Below are 17,545 nucleotides of genomic sequence, written 5' to 3' on the forward strand. Positions count from 1 at the left end.
GCCTGGCAGGCTACAGTCCACAGGGTCACAAAGAGTCAGACGTGACTGAGTGACTATGCACACATGCACAAGGCACATGATCTATTTGCAATGAAGGTGTCTTCAATTACCCCTCATCCTGAGCAGTCTCCTTATGATTGAGATGTTAAATTCAGCTGGTAGTAGGGATATCTGGAGAAAAGCATCTGCTTCAGCCAGTTTATGCTACTCCTTCACAACCACAGCACCAGTCATGAATATTGGAACTAGCTTCACCAATGGTTAGAACTATCCCTTTCTAGATCCTTGGTATTTTCCATCTAGTGTGAACCCTGAAGAAGAATATTAGACATGTGCTTCCAAATGCAGCACTGAAAACCCTGAAAGTATGAGGAGCAGAAAGCAGCAGTATTAGAGTTATAGTTAATTGGTATAATTCCACAAAAGGAATTTAGTGATATGAATATACTGCCATTAAAAGGTTTAATACTACTAGCTAGACAATTGCACTTCTGAGATTCTGTCTTAAGGAAATAACCTAAAATATGAGAAAAGTCTTACATCTAAAGATGTCCATTAGAGTACCATGAAAGGCATCAGAATGCACTGTTCCAAAAGATGCCACTTTGGCATTATTTTCAGCTGTAGGCATTGAGAATCAACAGATGTGGAAAGAACTCTCTGCACATACCCACCTAAAAGCTGGGCATAAATATCGCCTGTGATGGTGCCCCCCTCTCCGGTATCAGAAGGAGGAGAATGGCTCATGCCCAGAGACAGAGATGAGCTTGCATAAACAAACCTCCTATATTAACCCTCATCTTCCATTAGCTCTATTTCCTAATCACTTTCCCACAATATATCATCTCTCAAAGCCCAAGCCACCTTTCTTTTGTTAAAATGGTATATACTGAGTCCAACTAAAATCCCTCAGACTTACTTGCTTTCTTTAACTTGATTGCAACTGCTGGGTAAAACGGACAGCACTGAATTATAATAACATCACACTTAAATGCTTGTATATTTGAATTCTGTATTCTGATTAACAGAAGTAAAACACAAAATCCAAATATTCAAAACAATAATTCCTAATAATGTTATATAAAAATGTTAATCTTTGATTCAGGACTTTATAACTGTTATGTTACAGAAAAACATGAAAACTATGTACTGTTAATATTAAGTCAAGTAAGGAGAAAGCTTAAATATTAACTTTTACTTTCTTGGTCCTTCATCACATGCTACTTGTTATTCAAGTAATATTATTTTATGCTGTCTGAGATAAGACATTACATATACATTTATATAACCAGAGTATGACCAGAAATGGATTATGGCATTATCTTTTAAAATAAAGTAGGTCTTATAGAAAAGCATCTGTTAATGGAGAATGATTCTTGTGTATCAAAATGCTAACCTAAGTTTTAAAGTTGGCTTGTGGTTCAACTGAAGTTCATTTATTCACGTCATCTAGAGGTTCTGATAAGAGAAAGAAATTATATTATCAAGACTGTACACTGATGTTTGTAATTCAGTACTAAAATGTCAGTTCAGAGAATATTTAATTCAATGACTCCGTGAAATGCTGAGAAAGGATTAGTGACAGTTAATACATGACTTACATCTTGGACTATGAGCAATGAATCTTGGAACTTAAATATCTCTAGGTTGCATGACAATATGTGTTGCTACCTTAATGCTCTTCTATGTTCCCTAGCAACATACACTTCCTAGAAAGAGAATTTTAAACTCCTCTCTTTGAAAATCCCTGCCCCTGACCTTTCTTTATGAGTATCTGTGCATTCTGTTACGGATAAGTTTATTTAATCTAACATACTTTGAGATTCCCTAGGCTTTAGGTGAGTAAATTATATTGGAAAACTTTTAGCTGTATTGATGCTTGTTTCAAAGATCACCTAATCTAAAGAATCATCAGGCTCAGTAAAGTAAGAGCTCTGAAAAATTGTAGAATTATTTTCTCTTAGGAAATTTCTAGCAGATTTCTATAGAGTAATAGTGGCTAATACATTTTAAAAGTTTAGCATCATATCATTTAAAAGGCAAACCATATACCCAATGATATTTATAAAGAATTAAAATAACTACAAATGCAACTTCTGTTTACTGAGTATATATTATGTTCCAAGGCTGTACTCATGCTTTAAGCATTTTGTCTCAAAATATTTTTTCTTTATAGTAAGCCTGCATTTAGGTAACACTTTCCCCACTGTTCAGAGATGAAAACTGAGTCTCAAAGTTAAGAAATCTGTCTAATGTGAACAGCTAAATCATGAATAAAATCCACAACAATGTGACTTTAAAACCTAGTATCTTAACCGCTATGCCACAGTGTTTTCTAGATTTATTTTTCAAATATGGCATTAAAAATTGTACCTTACTCTTTTTTATTGTTTTGATGGGGTTTGCCCCTTTAATTAGTGATATTCTGACAAATAATAGAATTTAAAGTTATAAAGCACTTAAATTCTCATTTAAGGAAAGAACTTGCACTGTTTTTTAAATCTGTATTCAAGTGACACTGTATAATTTGTTTAATGGATTACAAGTCACTTTCTTGTAATATAAACTCACTTGACCATCTTAACTAGATTATGGTAGGTATGCCTGTTGCCCTTTTATAGGGGAGGGGACTGAGACTCAGAGATCAAATGGGATTTGCCCTTGGTTATACAGACTGCCTTAGAATAGAGTTTGAAAACCTGGTCTTTTGACTCTACAGTACAGCAATTTATCTTTATAGAGGCATAGATTCAGTGTAACTTTGAGAATGGCTAGTGATTTGTGAAAGTCTTACTGAACAAGATTCTTAGCTTCTGAAAACTACACCTACATAAAATTCCTGGTAAAGGAGCTGAGTCCACAGGGTCGTATGATGCTTCCGGAGTGTGTGGGAGGGGCTGTCCCTGTGGAGCTGAGCGCTGACCTCACCGAGGGTTCAGGGGAGGAGGGAGTTTATTTGGCCTGTGACTTGGCATTTTATCACAAAATTATTTTTCTAGAGTCCTTGATTTACCTATTTTTCATAAAGGAAGTAAACTTTTTGGTTTTCTGCTCTTGGCACATGTCCAACTGAGGACAGTAACATTTTCTACTGACTTTCTTTTCTTCTAAAAGTTGGCACAAACTCTACTTCTGTGTCAACCACAGGATAAATTAGCATGCCCTGGTGCAGATTTTATACAAAACTGTATCTTTGTTATTTTGTGCTTTACAGTGAGAGTAGGCATGGCCTTCCTTACCTTGTTGTCCTCTTGACGACTACGGGGTCGACTCATTAACTTGATAAACTGACTAGGCGCCTACTGGTTGCCAGGCACTGTTGTAGGTGCTTGGGATACAGCCATGAATGACAAGGCCGAAACTCCCTGCCCCTATGGCTCATACTCTAGTGTGGGAGAACACAATAAACATGACAGCCTTAGTTGGTGGGAAGTGCTAACGTGAGAACAGACTGAATGACAATAGATACCAGTTTTTGTCTGGGGTTGGGGGAGCGGGTCACTCTTACAGTTTCTTATAGTTACTCCCAAGCAGCTTGACGTGGCAACAGGCTCTGCTCCCACCGTGGGATGGACTTTCATGAATGAGCTGGAGGGGCTTCGTGAAGTGTACAGAGCAGAGTTCACCCTTCATCTCTACTCCAAATAGAGTTATGGTCTTCACACTGAAATTTTAGTTTATGGAAACGTGAAGCTACTACATCTACTTTTCTAAGGTCTACTCAATATCAAATTAAAAGTTGGAAATTGGAAGAGACTAAAATTGAGTATCTAAGACTAATTTAGAGGACTTTCCTGATGGTCCAGTGGCTAAGACTCCACATCTCCTGTGCAGGGAGTCTGGGTTCGATCCCTGGTCTGGGAACTAGATCCTGCATGCTGCAACTAAGATCCAGTGCAGCCAAATAAATAATTTTTTTTTATCTTTTGATTTAAAAAAGAGAATATTTTAGTATTTAAAAAAGAATTCATATTTTTTAAAAAGAATAATTTAGTATTTTTAAACCACTTATCTAAGATTTTTTGACCAATTTTCTGGATGAAAAAATTTCTCCCCCTCAATATCAATTTTATCTATTGGATATTTATCCAGTTTTCTTATTGAGTAACCTGTATTTCATTTGATTCAACCAATATTATTTATCACATTTAAATAATTCATTATGAAACCCAATGCTTATTATGCATTAACTGTCTAATCCTAATATTTGAATACTGTATGTAAATATGATTTCCACACAGAAAGATATTCTTTTCTGACTCATTAAGTACAAAGTTAATTTAAAAGTGAGTTAACTGAACAAATACAAATAATAATACCAGTTTTTTTTTCTTTTTCTGAGAAGCCAGTTAGGTGAGGCATTTTGCCTCTCTTTTAACGTATATACAGCCCTGAAAGTTAGATTATTCCCATTATGCAGTGATGATACTGACATACTTATAGAGTATAAATAACTTGTTTGAGGTCACAAAATTAGTGTCAGAGCTAAAATGTAGGCTTGGATCCAACCCTCAAGATATTTCTAATATGCCTCTTTGGCTCTATATTTTATAATCATAAAATACCAAAAGCAAACCACTAATTTATAGCATAATCCATCTCCTTAATGCTTACTGGATACTGACACTACACACAACTCACTTTTCTTTCCTAGATGTGTTTTTACTATAAAATTTGCAAATATTATCCATGCAAATGAATAGAGGCAATATTTTAAAAGGCAAATAATTTAGTGAACAAAGCATCTTTACCACTCTTAAAATTAAATCTTATAAAGCATCCAGTACATATAGAAAATTCTAGACAAGAAAATACAGTGATAAAAATACCTCTGTAAAATGTAGTGCTTACGATTCTGATCACTATAGTTTTTCCCATAAAGCCTATATGTGAGTTAACTGATTTACATATCATGGAAATGAAAGCATTCTGGTGAGGAAAGATATGAGAGGAAAATGCAGGCAATGTTTTTGACGGTAAAAAAAAAAAACAAAAGAAACAAAACTAAATAAAAACCGAAGAGGTAGGCAAGAGAAGTATGATCTTTTTTAATCAGCAAAAATCCTCAGCACTCCTCATATTCCCCTAAAATAGAAAACAATCATTTCTCAAAATCTTCATGATCTAATCCAGATACAGATATTAAAAGCAATAAGAAATCATCAATAAATTATGTGCTAAAATGTTCTTTAGACAGCAGTGCAATTGTATGTGTAGCCTGCTACACTGTCTACCTCAGGCACTCAGGAGACCTTAGGAGCTGTTTCAGGGTTTTCACTTTGTTTTTTGCTAAAAGAAGTAAAAAGCACAAACATGGAAAATGGAAAATAATATCATTTGCCTTGAATTTTCATAGAAACTATCCCATGGCTGCAGGACGATAAAGTATAAATCCATCATCTATAGAGCACAAGGAATGTTTCACTTAATTAAAATTCCCACTTCTTTTTCTTAGAACATTAAAACCAAGTCCTCCCTACCCCCCAAAACAAAAAGATCTATTAAAAGATTTCCTACTCTGTACTTTGACCTGTTGAAAGTGTTAGTGTGTCAAACTGAGTTAAAGATTGCCCGATTCCTACATATCCTTATTAAGAAGTTTCGCAACATATTTTGAGTCCAAGAACTTACAGGCCAGTTTAGTGTCTTCCATCCTAAAACCCTTCTTTCTTGAATATGCTGCAACATATCTGCATGTCTCTCTCTTCCTGCTTTGAGTTTCTCAGCCAGGCAAAGACCAAGCGATCAGTGAAGAGACCTTTTAATCATCCCGAGTATTAATATCATCTCTCATGCAGCTCGAGGTGCACTCAGGAAGAAGGCAAAAGGGTGAGGAGACATATGACTCAACAGCCACTGTTTCTAAACAGTAACCTTGTTCACTGAACCAAGTAAAAACTGAGAACGGCTTCTGTTCAAAAGAGCCAGTGAAGCTCGAACGGGTGTGGGCTGGGAGAAGGGGAGGCCTTTCCTGGTTAAGAAATGGCTGTTAAACATCAGTTCAGTCTCAGGGTTTAAAATCAGCCCAGGCCCCAAACAGGATGTGCCTTAAACACATTTGAACAAATGTTTACCAAGATCATCTAAACGGTATTTACTATTTTTCCAAATTCTTCTGCCTTTTGGTTTCCTAATGTACTAAAGATGGCATTTTAAAACCCCGAAGATTATGGCTGATATTGTTCCCATACCAAATGCATCTGAGAGAGGCAATCATTTAGAATCAGTCAAGCAGAGAGACCTCTGTTCTTTTCCTCCCTTCACTGAGAACATTCATGGAGCCGTTGGGAAACCACATGAAATGAAGTTTCACTATCCTTCAGAAGGTCCAGAAGAAATTCTGGAGGTCTTCAAAGTGAAGAGGAAGAATCAATAAACAATCACTAAAGTTTTAGAAATTATTTCTGGATGAATTAATTATAGGGCCTCAGAAAAAAATTTTTAAGCCAGTGATGAGTTTTACATTATGGATTTCGAATTCAACATTTCTATCACAATGTTACCTTTAAAGGTAACAGTCTTTAAAAGGACTTTTTGTCTAGGGACATAGAGGGGAATCTGAGGAGAAAAGATCATGTCAAGTCCTCATTGTGCCTTTACAGAATTTAAAACTGTGATATGGGAGTCAGAATACTTGAGTTAAAACGTGAGTTAAAACCAATGAACTTCATGAGTTTGGATGATCCACGGGTCCAATCTGGGAAAGGAAATACGCTGTTGAGAAGAAAACAAATCATTTCAAGCCTCTTTGAGTAGTAGGACTTGCCTCAGTAAAGAGACTGGACACATAGGATTTATAAGATGTAGGAGTTCAAGCATCCACTGGACTTGGCAATGAACCCTTTTTAATGCCCTTGGAACTAAAGACTTACCTAGTAGGAACCAATGGAATACCAGGTGTAGCCAGTACCATCCCAACAGCTCCAGAGGCCTAAGTACCATCATTCCTGCCAACCAGTCCCCTTGCATTTTCAAAAGCAGCTCTGATGCTGGGAAAGATTGAAGGCAGGAGGAGAAATGGGAAACAGAGGATGAGATAGTTGGATGGCATCACCAACTCAATGGACATGAGTTTGAGAAACTCCAGGAGATAGTGAAGGAGAAGTGGAGTGCTGCAGTCCATGGGGTCACAAAGAGTCAGACATGACTTAGTGACTGAACAACATAAACACAGACAGGATCTCTAGTGCAGGAGTTCTCAGCCTTGGTCCTCCTGACCTTTCAGACAGGATAACTCTTCGCTGTGGACTACAGGGGAGGGGATGAGGCTTTAACAGCTTGGCAGCATCCCTGGCCTCTGCCTCCTGTATCTAATAGCACTGCCTGCAGACAGCCCCCTCCTCACAGTCAAGACCATTAAAAAAATTTTTTAAGGCACTGCCAAATGTCCCATGAGGGTCTGGGGCAAGATTACTTCTGGTTAAAGGAAATTACAACTCCGGTGGCACCAAATCCAGATTTCTTTTCTTCTTTCTGCACCTCTGAGCAGGGCTAGTATGGTAGGGAGGCTGGATGGCAAAGCACCTTCCCCAGGTGGGGGAAACATATTTGAATTGCTCCACTGTTCTACTATCTTTTTTCCCTTCCCAAAGACCTTACTGCCTCAGAGACGGACACAGAACTGATTCCATGGGAAAGGGAGGTCAAGGTTCACAACACTGGTACTGTGGATAATAAACACGCCCTCCACATTTCTCTCTGCTCACGTGTGACATAATGGCTGGTATGTGATTTGCCTAAATGTCTCAAGAAGTAGACAAATTCCCAATTCTGTCCAATTAAAGCAATGAAATGCATGACACAGAGTGTATGCTAGCCAAAGAAATATGTTGGTTATTAATTTGTTATTAAAATATCAATCCATTCCCACAATTCTATGCCTATACATTCAATGTGCCTATGCTAAGTCACTTCAGCTGTGTTTGACTCTTTGAGATACCATGGACTGTAGCCTGCCAGGCTCCTCTGTCCATGGGATTCTCCAGGTAAGAGTACTGGAGTGGGCTGCCAGGCCCTCCTCCAGGGGTACATTTAGTAGGGCTCCATAAATGTTAGAACTCATACCCTGAGTTATCTCACAACTCCTTTAAACAGAACAAAGACAGGAATCATGAATTTATCAAATAAAAAAATAACTCCTATTAGCAACTCGAAAAAAAAAATCCTTTCACTTCTTCCCTCAGAATCTTTATATCTATACTTTAGACTCAAATGTAGCTAGCTCAGTTATCTATCTTCCAGTTCATTGAAGATTAGAGGCACCCAGTTTTAAGAGGATAGGGCGGTGTTATATGAACCTCCTAGCTGTTCTGTGGCCGTCCAAATCCTGATTGCCAAAACCCAGTCATCAACACAGCTATGATGCTTCTAGAATACCAATCTGATCCTGTAACTCTTTCAGCGCCTCTGTTTTCTTGGCTCTTGGTGGTCTCAGACACTTGCTTTTCTCACCACACATCAGCAGCACTACTGGCTGCCTGTCTGCTTCGCCTCCTCCTCTCTGGCCTCATGGAGGATGGTGTTTGGCTGCATTTCCCTCGACTTGGCTCTCCTGTCCCCATCAGTTGTATATATGCTGCCATTACTTCTTGAAGATTCCTCTCTTCCCTTCTTCTGGCTAACTACCCACAATCCTTTTCTCTACCTTCCATCAGCTTCTCAGGAACTCTCCACACTGCCTCCCTGCTGTGGATCCATCCTTCCACACTGCGACCAGCTGTGTGCACATCTGAGGTTTATAGGAAAGAGAAGGGCTGGTGGGGAAAAACTGCCTCACGTGACAGATTGCCATGTGCTGTGCTGTGCTTGTCGCTCAGTCGTGTCCAACTCTTTGCCACCCTATGGACTGTAGCCTTGGACTGTAGCCTGCAAGGCTCCTCTGTCCATGGGATTCTCCAGGCAAGAATACTGGAGTGGGTTGCCATGCCCTCCTCCAGGGCATCTTTCCAACTCAGGGATCAAACCCAGGTTGCCCACCCTGCAAGTGGACCCTTTACTGTCTGAGCTTAAGCTATTATTTTCATGATTTCCTATGGCAATCTGTCTAAGCCATGCTTCCCTGGTGGCTCAGAGAGATTGCCATAGGAAATTATAAAAATAATAGCTTAAGCTTGTGGATGGCCTATTAAGTCAGTCATTATTCTAAGGTCCTACACATAAGGATTGGTCTGACCTCGCAAATCACCCTGTTATGCTAAGCTTACTGATGGGGAGACTCAGATATACAGAGTAATTTGGGTGAGCTAGTCAGTGGCAGACTCTCAGTCCCCACACTCTGCTCTATGGCAATCTCTGCCCTCCAGCTAGGTGACTTCTCACTTCCGAGCACCCGGGAGCATCAGACCACAGTCGCCTGCTGAGACAGGAAAGGACTGGTACCACGAGGAGAGAAGACAGGCGGGGAGAGACAGGAGGTGACACTGCATGGAGACAGTGCCCCACTCTCCCCTTAGGAACAACAGGGTGTAACTAAATGGCAGTGCATTCATCCAGAAAAACAGCTGAATGCTAACAAGAGAGGAAAGAGAATAGAGGGTTTTGTTATGTGACGAGTGGCTCAAGGAGATTTCTATGTCCCAGTGCATGGAGCAGTGGGTACGGTAATAATGTGGCATCTGAAACCATAGCTGCCCAGTGAGGATCTTGGAAAGAGGCACATTTCTAACTACATGCATGGTTACTGTCATTTTCTCGACTACCAGTCTGTTTTTGGCTTCATTTTCAATAACCAGCAAAACTATCAATGCAGAATACTGGCAGATGGATGAAGGCTGAATTGACAGTTTATTATTCAGCTTCTGAGAATGGAAATCACTTGGAAAGCTTAGCAAGTTTTACAATGGAATATGTGAATCCTGAGAAATTAAGGGGAAATGAATCTGTTTATTAAATCTAAACTATATCATCCTTAACAAATACAAAGTGTGATACATATTTTGTAATGGGAGCTGGTGACTTATAAAATTGGCAGAGCAGCTGTAGAACTCTGAGGAATCCACCTTCTCCCCTCTGTGTGCTCATTTATTACCTGCTCACTGACTACCTGCTTTGCTCACCAGCCTCCTAAAATTGCTCTGTGGCTGAGATGATGATTCATCAGCTCTCTGCTCCATCCTGAGTCCCAACATAAACCTTAAAACTGCAGAGGGTAAAGCACATAGGCAGCTCTTATCTCTGTTTTCTCCCATCTAATCTGCTCACTTACCACTCTGCTTCTTCCTTGTTCTTCTTTCTTTCCTATTTCCGTCCCACCCCCCTCACCCCCTGCCTTAACTTTTTGGCTACTAAGAGAAAAACCAGTTCTTAAAAAATAGGATCTTTCAAGCTGAAGCCAAGAATTCTATGACTGTTTGGGAAAAGCATCTTAGGAACTTGTTTGGGAAATCAGCGATGTTTAGAAGATGGCCCCTCTCATCCACCCGTTCTGCACTTCAGCTGTAACATTTTCAGCCTCCTTGTTCCCTTCAGACTGGCTGCCACAGTGAGAACTGGCACTGGCCAATCTATCCTGTTACTGTCCTGAGTTGAGTGGTTTTAGTACACTGACAGACTCAAGCCTGAAGTCTAGGGGAGATTCTGTCAGTAACCAAGAAGCTCTGTTTAGTCCTGAATGGTGGGTTTTCCCTCCAGTTCCAGAGCTTGTTGCTATACCTGTGCTCCTAAGTGTGTAGTTATACCACCTATCAGATTGAATAGTTGGTGAATCTATTATGCAGGTGTTAAACACATTGTACCCTTCTAAAGCTGTCTGTCCATTTTATCTTCATTTCAAAAATCTGAACAGAAGGCTAGCATATACTTGAACTCTTGGTGAAATTTAAATGTGAATAAACTAGTATATTCATAAATAGAAGAATTCTATGAGACATCTGGTAATGTTTCCACCTTTTTTTTTTTTTTAAACAAAGAGAATTGGGTGATCCAACTTTGTTTTGCACTTCTTAACAGGGGGAGGTGTGTGTATGTGTGTGCATGTAATGATGAATATATAAATATATAGATGAAGATCTAGTTGTTCTATCAAATAATTGAGAGAACATGGGTAGACTAAGCCTTTGGGCTGAAAAGATAATGCTCTTATAGTGTATTATCATTATTTATAAGAATTTAAAATATGTTTCTAAACATATTTTACACATAAAACTTTTTTATTAAAAAAAATCACATATACTGTATTTTATTACCTCAATTATCAAAATGGTGCAGTTTAAAATCTTGTTATTTGGTAGAATTTAGTGTTTATCTACTATAAAATACTGAGACCATGGCTATTGCTATTTTAAGGGGCAAATACTGAGAAATAGGGAGAAGAAAATGGCACCCACTCCAGTATTCTTGCCTGGAGAATCCCATGGACAGAGGAGTCTGGTGGGTACAGTCCATGTGGTCACAAGGAGTCGGACGGACATGACTGAGCGACTTTCACTTCACTTAGAAATAGATTTCATTTGTTTCATATTTAGTTGAAAAGTAAAAGCAGATTCATTTTATAAAGGAATTTATGCTTTTTGTTGAAGTTTTCAATAGCTACATATCAGATTTGTTGCACATAACTCATTAAAAGACCCAGTTTCTCAACTCATTATCTTCTACAAATTGATTTAATCATGGCCAGTCTTATTTGAAAATATGTGAACTGCTTCTAACCCCAATATCAGTCTAGGAATACTGTAGCCTACCACTTTTTCCAAGATCCCTTCTTTATCTTAATTCTTGTTTATTTTTCCTCATTTCCTTTGGGTTCAACAAGTAGTAGGCTTTGGGAGAATATTTGTTAATTTCAACCGTTATATAGTGACCAGCACTCTGTTTTCTTTTCCTTCCCAATAGATATCTTGGCTCATTCTCTTTCCCGTTTAGGTTGTCCTCAGAGGCCATAATCTTTAAGATCCTGGAAGAAGAAAATTCTGTTTTTCAGCCCCCCATTTATTAGTACCTTGGATAGTGACAAAAGCTACAAGAGTTGGTTATTTAGGAAAACTCACTCAATTCAGTTAAAAATGTACTCCACACACAAATGTTTTCTTTCAGGGAGTATGTTATAGCAATGCTTGTCTGTTTCTCAAAATCCATATTTGCACTGCCCTGGAATCTTCCATGACCTCAAATTGCGGAAACAATTTTCTTTCATGTCAACACTTCCCAGGAAGGGACAAAGCTATACTTAACAAATGAGATACTTTTAGTTTACACTGAAATCTTTCCCCTTAGCTGTAATCAAACTTGCTCAAGCCTCTTCCTACCCAACTCTAGGCATGTCACCAGCTATAACCAGTTTTCCTGTGGCACTTGTGAAGCACGTTAGTTTAAGGATAATTGTAACAAAAAATCACTATGCTTGAAGCAACAGTTCTAATACTAAACACTTCAGCAAAATCAAGTTTTCAGGTCTAGATTTTGGGTGCTGAAACTGCTAAAAAGGGTCAGCTATTTTTCAGTGGGAAAAAAAAAGTCTCTGCCAAAATTCTCTAAGCATTTTTAATGACTTCTCAAAAATTTAAATGTCCACATCCATGTGGGAAATTTGTAAACAAATATCATCTGAACTTTCCATCTTTTGTTGTCAATTCCTGTAAGTTAATTACAATGTATTTTAGAGAGGATTTCACTGCCAGTGGAGGATTAATGGGGTAGTCTGACAGCTGGAGTCCTGAATTAGATCAGAAATTAAAATAAGGAACTTGACCTAGTTTCTAAAGGGATATTTGTTAATTTTCTCAACCCAAACCAATGCAATCTTTCAGGTATTTGCCTTCAGAATCTGGAGCCAAAATGTCAAAGGTTTTATTGCAGAGAACTAAAATATACATCCATACATGCAAGGAACTCTTGTAAAACACAACTTTGAATTTACAAAAACAATTTGACGTTTCCTTTTTTTGTACAGTCGACCTTCTATAGCTGCACGTTCTATATCCGTGGATTCAACCAACCACACACAGAAAATCATCCTCAAAAAAAGAAACCCAGGAAGTTTCAAAAAGCAAAACTTGAATTTGCCACATATTGTGCATTGTATTTATAACTATTTACTTAGCATTTGCATTGTATTAGGCATTATACGTAATCAAAGGTGATTTAAAGTATACAGAGGATGTGCTAGGTTATGCAAATACTATGCTATTAAATATCAGGAAATTGCACATTTGTGGATTCTGGTATCCCTGAAGCCGGATCTGTGTCCTAGAACCAAGCCTCTGTGGATACTGAAGAATGACCATACTCCAGACTATGAGCACTCACTCCTCTCCCACTTTCCAGCTCCAGACATTACACCGTCCTCAGGAGAAATGTCATAAAGAAGTTGGGGAATGGAGGGATGTAAAAATGTCAAGTGTGATATATCCAAAGTACAAATTCTTATTTTATAATCTAATTTACATGCAAGATCAGACTATAAAACATTTATGGCCCTGTGGCAAATCACTAGGAAACAAGAGTATTCAAGTTTTGCAGCTTTCTGCTATGACACAGAATAGAGTTTAGTCTACTTGGAAAATCTCAATGGCTCAGGGGGTAAAGAATCCCCCTACAATGCAGGAAACACAGGAGACCTGGGTTCAATCCCTCAGTCAGGAAGACCCCCTGGAGGAGGAAAGGCAACCCTTGCCTGAGAAATCCCATGGACAGAGGAGCCTGGCAGGCAATAGCCCACTGAGTCACAAAGAGTCAGACAAGACTGAGCACATGGCGCATGCACACGTGACACACCAGGCAGACAGCTTAGTCTCAAACCAGCATCACCACTTCATCTCCACCGTCAGCTTCAAAACCGGTCTCACCACTGCCAGTCTCTCCTCTTTAATTCCTGTGATCCATCAGACTAGTTGCCTTAAAAACCGGCTTCAGCAGCTTATTCCCCTGCTCAAGTATCTATCATGTCTCCCAAATACCTTCCCAATTAAAGCACGGCAATGTTTCCACCGACTTTGAGAATTTTTTCCCATGGCTCCCTCAGATAGCCCATGTTTTTACAAAATGGATGCATTTGCTGTCCCTTTGACATGTCTCGGGATTTCCTTTCCTTTCCCTTTCCTGTTCACTTCTTCTTCCTGTGTGGAATGTCTCTTCAGTCATCTCTGTTAAGAAGCAAGGCAAATACCCTCATCCTCTATGAATTCTATCTGGATTCTCCCAGACAGAAGAGCTTGCCCCCATCCTAAGCCATAAACACATCAATTACACTTCTCTAACAACACTGCCTTCAGAGGGGAGTTATCAGACTCATCCATCTACTTCTTCAAAGGCTCTCTGGGTAACTAAAGCTCAAGAAACACACTAAACTGCAATGACGTAGCTTCTAGTTATATAGGTCAATTTCAGTGCTGCTGCTGCTGCTGCTAAGTCGCTTCAGTCGTGTCCAACTCTGTGCGACCCCATAGACGGCAGCCCACCAGGCTTCCCCGTCCCTGGGATTCTCCAGGCAAGAACACTGGAGTGGGTTGCCATTTCCCTCTCCAATGCATGAAAGTGAAAAGTGAAAGTGAAGTCGCTCAGTCGTGTCCGACTCCTCACGACCCCATGGACTGCAGCCCACCAGGCTTCTTCGTCCATGGGATCTTCCAGGCAGAAGTACTGGAGTGGGGTGCCATTGCCTTCTCCGATTTCAGTGCTATTGGAGTATATATTTCAGAAGATTATAAATTAGATGATAAACATTAAGTGTAGAAAACAGAAAATAAAAATAGGCACAAAATATTTAAGATAAGTTGCAATCTCAAAATTCAGATATTACCACTGTTAACATTTTAGTTATTTGCTCCTGAAGATTTTTTAATCTTTAATTTGCATATATATTAAACAAAAAAAAGGAAGCTTTTTACATAATATTATCTTGGAATCTATTTTATACTCTGGACATTTTCCCAGGTCAACTATGTTCCAAATAAACCATTGTTAATGGTTGCACCCATTCCAGTCCATCTTAGTTCGCTGATTCCTAGAATGTCGACGGTCACCTTAGAAGAAATGGAGTAGCCATCATGATCAACAAAAGAGTCTGAAATGCAGTACTTGGATGCAATCTCAAAAACGACAGAATGATCTCTGTCCATTTCCAAGGCAAACCATTCAATATCACAGTAATCCAGGTCTATGCCCCAACCAGTAATGCTGAAGAAGCTGAAGTTGAACAGTTCTATGAAGACCTACAAGACCTTTTAGAACTAACACCCAAAAAAGATGTCCTTTTCATTATAGTGGACTGGAATGCAAAAGTAGGAAGTCAAGAAACACAGGGAGTAACAGGCAAATTTGGCCTTGGAACACACTGGTCATAGCAAACACCCTCTTCCAACAACACAAGAGAAGACTCTACACATGAACATCACTAGATGGTCAACACTGAAATCAGACTGATTATATTCTTTGCAAAGATGGAGAAGCTCTATACAGTCAGCAAAAGCAAGACCGGGAGTTGACTGTGGCTCAGATCATGAACTCCTCATTGCTAAATTCAGACTTAAATTAAAGAAAGTAGGGAAAACCACTAGACCATTCAAGTATGACCTAAATCAAATTCCTTATGATTATACAGTGGAAGTGAGAAATAGATTTAAGGGACAAGATCTGATATATAGAGTGCCTGATGAACTATGGACTGAGGTTCGTGACATTGTACAGGAAACAGGGATCAAGACGATCCCCATAGAAAAGAAATGCAAAAAAGCAAAATGGCTGTCTGGGGAGGCCTTACAAATAGCTGTGAAAAGAAAAGAAGCAAAAAGCAAAGGAGAAAAGGAAAGATATAAGCATCTGAATGCAGAGTTCCAAAGAATAGCAAGGAGAGATAAGAAAGCCTTCCTCAGCGATCAATGCAAAGAAATACAGGAAAACAACAGAATGGGAAAGACTAGAGATCTCTTCAAGAAAATTAGAGATACCAAAGGAAAATTTCATGCAAAAGATGGGCTCGATAAAGGACAGAAATGGTATGGACCTAACAGAAGCAGAAGATATTAAGAAGAGGTGACAAGAATACACAGAAAAACTGTACAAAAAAGATCTTCATGACCCAGATAATCACGATGGTGTGATCACTCACCTAGAGCCAGACATCCTGGAATGTGAAGTCAAGTGGGCCTTAGAACGCATCACTACCAACAAAGCTAGTGGAGGTGATGGAATTCCAGGGGAGCTATTTCAAATCCTGGAAGATGATGCTATGAAAGTGCTGCACTCAATATGCCAGCAAATTTGGAAAACTCAGCAGTGGCCACAGGACTGGAAAAGGTCAGTTTTCATTCCAATCCCAAAGAAAAGCAATGCCAAAGAATGCTCAAACTACCGCACAACTGCACTCATCTCACGCTAGTTAAGTAATGCTCAAAATTCTCCAAGCCAGGCTTCAGCAATACGTGAACCATGAATGAACTTCCAGATGTTCAAGCTGGTTTTAGAAAAGGCAGAGGAACCAGAGATCAAATTACCAACATCCGCTGGATCATGGAAAAAGCAAGAGAGTTCCAGAAAACCATCTATTTCTGCTTTATTGACTCTGCCAAAGCCTTTGACTGTGTGGCTCACAATAAACTGTGGAAAATTCTCAAAGAGATGGGCATGCCAGACCACCTGACCTGCCTCTTGAGAAACCTATATGCAGGTCAGGAAGCAACAGTTAGAAGTGCACATGGAACAACAAATTGGTTCCAAATAGGAAAAGGAGTTCGTCAAGGCTGTATATTGTCACCCTGCTTATTTAACTTCTATGCAGAGTACATCATGAGAAACGCTGGGCTGGAAGAAGCACAAGCTGGAATCAAGACTGCCAGAAGAAATATCAATAACCTCAGATATGCAGATGACACCACCCTTATGGCAGAAAGTGAAGAGGAACTAAAAAGCCTCTTGATGAAAGTGAAAAAGGAGAGTGAAAAAGTTGGCTTAAAGCTCAACATTCAGAAAACGAAGATCATGGCATCTGTTCCCATCACTTCATTGGAAATAGATGGGGAAACAGTGGAAACAGTGTCAGATTTTCTTTTTTGGGGCTCCAAAATCACTGTAGATGGTAACTGCAGCCATGAAATTAAAAGATGCTTACTCCTTGGAAGGAAAGTTATGACCAACCTAGATAGCATATTGAAAAGCAGAGACATTACTTTGCCAACAAAGGTCCGTCTAGTCAAGGTTATGGTTTTTCCAGTGGTCATGTATGGATGTAAGAGTTGGACTGTGAAGAAAGCTGAGTGCCGAAGAATTGATGCTTTTGAACTGTGGTGTTGGAGAAGACTCTTGAGAGTCCCTTGGACTTCAAGGAGATCCAACCAGTCCATTCTAAAGGAGATCAGTCCTGGGTGTTCTTTGGAAGGAATGATGATAAAACTGAAACTCCAACATTTTGGCCACCTCATGCGAAGAATTGACTCATTGGAAAAGACTCTGATGCTGGGAGGGATTGGAGGCAGGAGGAGAAGGGGACAACAGAGGATGAGATGGCTGGATGGCATCACCAACTCAATGGACATGAGTTTGGGTAAACTCCACGAGTTGGTGATGGACAGGGAGGCCTGGCGTGCTGCGATTCACGGGGTCGCAAAGAGTCGGA

The 17,545-nt window shown here is 39.4% G+C and overlaps 1 protein-coding gene across 5 annotated transcripts in view; it reads right to left on the bottom strand.

Moving 5' to 3' along the window:
• MAP7 (microtubule associated protein 7) overlaps positions 1-17,545 on the bottom strand; it is a 177,614-nt gene that overhangs the window by 93,934 nt on the left and 66,135 nt on the right. Inside the window, exon 1 of one of the 5 annotated variants that reach the window (XM_070376746.1) lies at positions 5,632-5,823. The exons of the other annotated variants lie outside the window; for them this stretch is intronic. Coding sequence (XP_070232847.1) covers positions 5,632-5,653 — 22 coding nt within the window. The 5' untranslated portion in view covers positions 5,654-5,823. Of the gene's footprint in view, positions 1-5,631; positions 5,824-17,545 lie in introns of those variants that run through there. 5 annotated transcript variants of the gene reach the window in all.

Source organism: Bos mutus, chromosome 9 (assembly GCF_027580195.1).
Source record: "Bos mutus isolate GX-2022 chromosome 9, NWIPB_WYAK_1.1, whole genome shotgun sequence".
In the NCBI taxonomy this organism is placed as follows: Eukaryota; Metazoa; Chordata; class Mammalia; order Artiodactyla; family Bovidae; genus Bos; species Bos mutus.